At 37.8% G+C, this 6299-nt stretch overlaps 1 protein-coding gene across 2 annotated transcripts in view; it reads right to left on the reverse strand.

Annotated features, from left to right (window-relative positions):
* LOC6037155 overlaps positions 1-6299 on the reverse strand; it is an 81191-nt gene that overhangs the window by 10950 nt on the left and 63942 nt on the right. For both annotated transcript variants that reach the window (XM_038264377.1, XM_038264376.1), the window contains 2 exons: positions 872-1043; positions 714-797 (listed from right to left, as the gene is read on the reverse strand). In XM_038264377.1, coding sequence (XP_038120305.1) covers positions 714-797; positions 872-1043 — 256 coding nt within the window. The remainder of the gene's footprint in view (positions 1-713; positions 798-871; positions 1044-6299) is intronic.

Raw genomic sequence — 6299 nt, forward strand, 5'->3', positions numbered from 1 at the left:
ATTCCGGATTTTGCTAATGAATCGCACAAATATGGGCTGAAATTTAAGTGAATGACATTCTTTAGGTCTCAAATAAGCTGTTAACATCAAAACAGTCGATATTTTGTATAAAACATTGTTAGAATTAAAGGAAATCAGAACCGTAAATTTCTGCTTCCCGGTGCATTGAACGTCTATGAAATATTTCAGCGAAATGTTTCTTAGTTTTGGTAAACTCATGTTTTTATTTAATTTAATTGTTTGAACATTGGCTACAGCGTCCAAACATAATTGAAATGAATGTTGATGTTAGAATTCATCAAATAACATAATTTTGACAATAACTATGCGAACTTATATCCAAATAATTGATAAAACAAGATGAGGTGTCCGGTTTTCGAAGCGTCCGGGAATTCGAATCATGGCGATACAGAATTGACTATAATCATTTATGAAGCAATTCTAGATTTTGTACAAACAAACAACTTTGTAGAACATTGTTTCGCTCGATCGGCGTCCCTCACTCGCGATGGCGAGAGGATTTTTGTTTACGCTCTAGTGTCAACAGCATTCAGGTTAGAACAAAACATTGTTCTACACAGTTGTTCATTAGTAAAATATCTGAATATTGAATGAACTATTAGGAAGTCTAAAGTATAATCTAAATAAAATAATAAACAAATAATTAAACTTGTAAACTTGCAACGTTCCAAAACTGTTCTCTTATAACTCACCAGAAGAATACAGCAATCCACTGAACGATCCGTTGAACCCAATACGAATCTTCATGTAGTCATCCTGGCATTCGGCTTCAATATCTACAAAGAACAACGAAATCGTTTTTTTAGCACAATCCTCTCAAAAAATCCAACCTCCGAAAATCAAATCTCACGTTGCACCCGGGTGTTGTTGAACCGGTGCCGCCGGTTGTAGTCCCTGTCCCAGGGATCGGGGCGCCAAGCCGGATCGGAATCTTGCTGGTAGGACGGTGGCAGCCGGGAGTGGGTCGCCGATTGCAGCGAGGTCAGCGGGATGTAACCGGAGGAGTCCGACACGTAGACGACCTGTTGGAGAACAAAAAGTATTTTTATTTGTGCAAAGGTGGACGTGAAGTAACAATGTTGATCATCAAGTTATGACTATAGTTCAAATATAGAAACTTGATAGCGATCAGTGCAATTAATAGAAACAAAACTAAATTACTTTAAAGTGTTGGGGTGGGCGTTGAGTGTCAACAGTACAGTGGCGTTAAATACCGCATTCAACCAATTAGTCGCACATTTTTTCGCGCTCTGATGTTGAGGGGTGGTGTGCGTTGGTCACGCGACTTGGACTAACGTCGGACTAAACTAGCTAGACTAGACTGCTTGGTAGGTGCATCGTCATGGTATTAGAAGTTAAAGTTAAAGCGAAAACACGAACCAGCCAACAATCGCGCGCTCGGAAAGGATATTGCATCAAACCAAGTCCAAGCTTTCCAACCATCGGCGTGAATGAGAGGTGGCAGGGCGGGGGAAGACAAAGTGGAAATTAAATGATTTTTTTAATCGAAGAGCGAAGGTGAAGTGGAAGGGTGGAGAGAGTTTAAAATGACCTTGAACCAATTTAGTACAGGTGAGTGCATTCGCGGTCGGAACGTTCTCGGATGATGGCGTTTGATTTATTGGTCTTAACCATTTAGTGCGTGTAGATTAAGTTAATTGATTGGGCGTTTAATCATCTGTTCAGGGTGAAGATGTAGAAGCAGTAGTGCTTCTAAAATATTTCTCGCTTGATATTGTAGATACTGAAAAGTAAATAAAAATACGAAAACTGCAGATGAAATACTTTTTGCTAAACACTACTTTTCAGAAATATGTGTGCAAAGGAGCATTCTTAAACAGATAATTTATTTTTTCTCTAGTTTCAATCGTTGCATTATGGTATAGATGTGTTTTCTTGGGATTTTTCCAAAAAATAAGTGAGAAATTCGAATGAGATTTTGTCTTGCATGAAATATTGACGAAAGGTAATAAAAAATAAATTTTGGAAATCTCTGGATGTAATTTGTTGCAAAACGATCCCGTGTGTTCTCTTGTACTAAGGTTGCTGGGATTCCTATCTAGAGATAACAAGAGAGCACATCGGCATCGATAAACTAATAGCTTCTAGTCGCTGAGGACTCCACGAAAAATAAAAACCCGTTTACTGACATGTGTATTAAGGCTCAGCCGGGTTTTGTACAATTTTCTACGAAATTGGCCGATTTCGTGAATTTTTATTTTTTGATTTGGCTAAACTTTTCAAAAGGGCGTAATAATGAATATCTGAAAGTTGAAAATTGAACCAATTCCAACGTGGTTTTCAAAATTCTACTGTAAGGTATTTTTCGATTGAAAATTTAATTTAATATCAAAAAACTGATGTTAAACAAATTCTAGAGTAAAATTTCCATCCAATTTTTCAAAAAAAAAAAACAAAAAAAAGAATGCTCTTTGGAGTTAGTTGCAGTTTTTTGTCTTTAGTTGCAGTTTTTTGTCTTCCCAAACATAAATATAAAACCAGATTCAATATCACCAAGAGGTGATTTCTTACAAAATGATGAAACTCTGTTAAAAATATTGGTGCAAATAATTTTTCAGAAACATAATGATACCACCCATTGAAAATTTGACCTTAAGCTTCGAATCTTTTTAGGCTCAATCTCGAATGCCATTTTTTTTAAATTTCACAGGTACATTATAGGTCGCAAAATAATTATATTCAATTTAGAAAAACTAACATAATCCACCAATGTGGTTGATGCCTTCCTCACTTTTAAAAAAAATGGGTAATATGAGTGGTTTGGACACACATTCCAGCTTTTTTTAGTTCCAGAAAAAAACACAGATATAACTTAAGTGGTCATAACTCGAGGCAGGCTTGCCAGATCTTCAATAATTTTGACCCATTGAAAAGGCCTTTCAATTGTCAAACCAACGATGGGTCAGATGATGGTTCCGGACATAGTTTACATACAATTAGGTGAGATCCGGCTTCAAAAAAGTACATAAATATCACTTAAGTGGTCATAACTCGAGACAGGGTTGCCAGATCTTCAATGTTTTGGACTCATTGGAAAGGCCTTTCAATTACCTAACCAACGATGGGTCGGATGATGGATCCGGACATAGTTAACATACATTTAGGTGAGATCCGGCTTCAAAAAAGTACATAAATATCACTTAAGTGGTCATAACTCGAGACAGGTTTGCCAGATCTTCAATGTTTTGGACTCATTGGAAAGGCCTTTCAATTACATAATCAATGATGGGTCGAATGATGGATCCGGACATAGTTTACATACATTTAGGTGAGATCCAGCTTCAAAAAAGTACATAAATATCACTTAAGTGGTCATAACTCGAGACAGGGTTGCCAGATTTTCAATGTTTTGGACTCATTGGAAAGGCCTTTCAATAACCTAACCAACGATGGGTCGGATGATGGATCCGGACATCGTTTACGTGCATATAATTGAGATCCGGATATTTGCGAAAACACATTTTTATACATAACTTTTGAACTACTTATCGAAACTTCAAACATTTCAAGAGCGATGTATGGGACCTTAAACCAAGTCGAATGCAACTGGTTCGATAAAAATCGGTTCAGCCAGTGCTGAGAAAACTCAGTGAGAATTTTGGTCACATACATACATACACACACATACACACACACAGACATTTGTTCAGTTTTCAATTCTGAGTCGATATATATACATGAAGGTGGGTCTAGGAGCTTTTAATAAAAAGTTCATTTTCAGAGCAGGATTATAGCCTTACCTCAGTGAGGAAGGCAAAATATATTGGATTCACATTATAGAAAAAGGGTCCGCAGTCTTCAGTCTTAGTCTATGATTAACTTAAAAAAATATATATCGATATTGCACTTTGACGATCTATTATGAGAAGCCAGAAAGAACACATTCACGCACAGCGTAAAACGCTGTGCTGGCGTTTATGCCTTGACTTGACGACTTTTCGATCTTTCGAGCGAGAACGAGCCAGGACTTCGAATTTGATGTTCGGTATATGATTCTGTATAAAACCAATAATTTATTAGGATAAAATAAGATGTAAAACGCAAATATGGCTCTATCTCTGCACCCAAAGAAAAATATATATCAAAATCTGCAACAGTGGATTTGCTGCAGAAAATGTTCCATTTTATAACAGTTTTTGCTGCAAGCTCTTAGCTTATTTTTGCCCGCGTCGTAAACATGTCAGCGATCTGCAGTTCTCACCAACACATATAAAGCTGGCGCGTCCCCTAGCATAAATTAAGAGAGAAGAATGTGTTGGTGCTCTGTCCCTCACAACCCATCAAGCGTCCATGGCGCGGTGGTAACGTGTCGGATCAAAAACCAAAAAGTTGATGGTTTAATCCTCGTTATGTTAAGATTTTTTGTACAATACAACCAAACAACCGTCGGTAATGCCGATAATTGTAGGTAACGGGCAAAATTTTCATACCCCTATACTGTCCCTGATCGCATAAATGTCCCATATGCATTTTCATCGTTCTTAAGTTATTGATGCAGTTTTGTTCAAAATCGTGTGATCTTTCAGAAAAGCCTATAACATCCAGTACTTTGTTCTAGAAATCAGGAGGAAATCCAGTTTTTTTCGTGAAAACTTAACACGTAGCCTTATGTGTGGGACAAACTTCAAATGCGTTTTTCTCAGCTTGTTGTTTTTGCATATGGGACATTTATGCAAACATGGGCAGTATAGCGCAAAATATGCATGAGGATAGTTTTCATGCAGAATCTGATATACTTTCATGCAGCCATGCATCACAATCATGCGACCACCGGTTGGGTGTGTACCTTTTACGCTATTTGAAAATTAAAAATAAAATTTTATAAAAAATATTTTAATATTTCCTTATGTTGTTGAAAAAACACAAATGTTATAGTTTGTTTTTGTTCCATATTCTTTGTCACGATCCATTCCACGGGGCAGAATGTACACACTTCAACCACAACTCATCGCAGAAACCGCACAACCAAGCCCACCAACGCCCCTCCGACCCCTCCTCAGACCCGAGATCAGAGCAAAAGCAGTGACCTCGTGCTTTTGCATTAAAAATGAAGGTTTCGGTGTTATTCTGATTGGAAAGATAAGTCTACGCGCGCGCCCTGTTGTTGCTGTTGTAGTGTTGTGCGGAGAGTCTAGCCGACGCAAAGCTAAACAACTCAACAAGATTTACACTTCCCCTCTCTCAGCTTAGCACGGCTGACTTGTGTGTGTGGAGGTGAGGAAAAGTGCCCCTTCAAGCCGGTGTGGAAAACGACCGACCGACAAAGCTTGGAGGAGGCTTTCGATTTCGGAATTCGTCATGCGTGCAGCGACGAACTCGGTTCGGTTTGAAGTCTTGGGTGAGCTAATTTGCGCTGACCTACCTCTCTGTCGTGGGTTCATACACGAGTTTTTTAAGACGTATTAACGCTAGTTGGTATGAGCATTAATTACTATACCCCCACCTCACCCCCCTCAGTCCATTTGTGGAGCTTTCAATGTCATTGCTACTGCTGAGGTGCACCATGGCGAGAGGGAGTCATGTGGAAAATAGACTGTTGGTTTATTTTTGATTTTCTTTACGTCAACTGCGACAGTGACATGCCACTCTGTAAGGACGTTTGCGTTGGGAAAGATCCTGTTAATAAGTCTCATCCGGTCTTTATTTATTACAGCTTGTATGTGTTGAAAATTTATATTTTTGCAATTCCGCTGTAAAACTGTCAACTTTTCCTGTCCTTCTGGAGAAACGAAACGGCCTACTTTTCCCTACCAAAAATAACAGAAAGGAAAATTAATACCTTTCAATACCAGTTCTTAAAAGTTCTACTTTTCAGCACTGAAATGGGTGCTGAAAAGTTTAACTTTTCAACACTATTATCGAAAAGTAACATTTTTAAATATTTTTTTGTTTTGAACGGTGAATTTACTAAAAACATGTATGTTTGACATAAAATTTCATTCAAGAAGCGTTTTTCGGAATTGCAAAAAATGTTGTTAGCAACTCGTTGCAAAACTTGATTTTTTCAGCACTCGTCGTATTTATCCAACTCGGTAAACCTCGTTGGATAAATGTACGACTCGTGCTGAAAAAATCTTCTTTTTGCAACATGTTGCATAAACTACTATTTTGATTTTATTTATATTTTGCCTTGCTTTTCTTGCTACTGGATGGAGATTTTTGGGAAAATATCATAAATCTTGAAAGCTTGTTGCACAATAATACTGTCAAAGTTTGTTTTATACAGTCGACTCTCTGGCTGTCGTTCTTCTCGATAT

The sequence above is a fragment of the Culex quinquefasciatus genome, chromosome 3 (assembly GCF_015732765.1).
Source record: "Culex quinquefasciatus strain JHB chromosome 3, VPISU_Cqui_1.0_pri_paternal, whole genome shotgun sequence".
In the NCBI taxonomy this organism is placed as follows: Eukaryota; Metazoa; Arthropoda; class Insecta; order Diptera; family Culicidae; genus Culex; species Culex quinquefasciatus.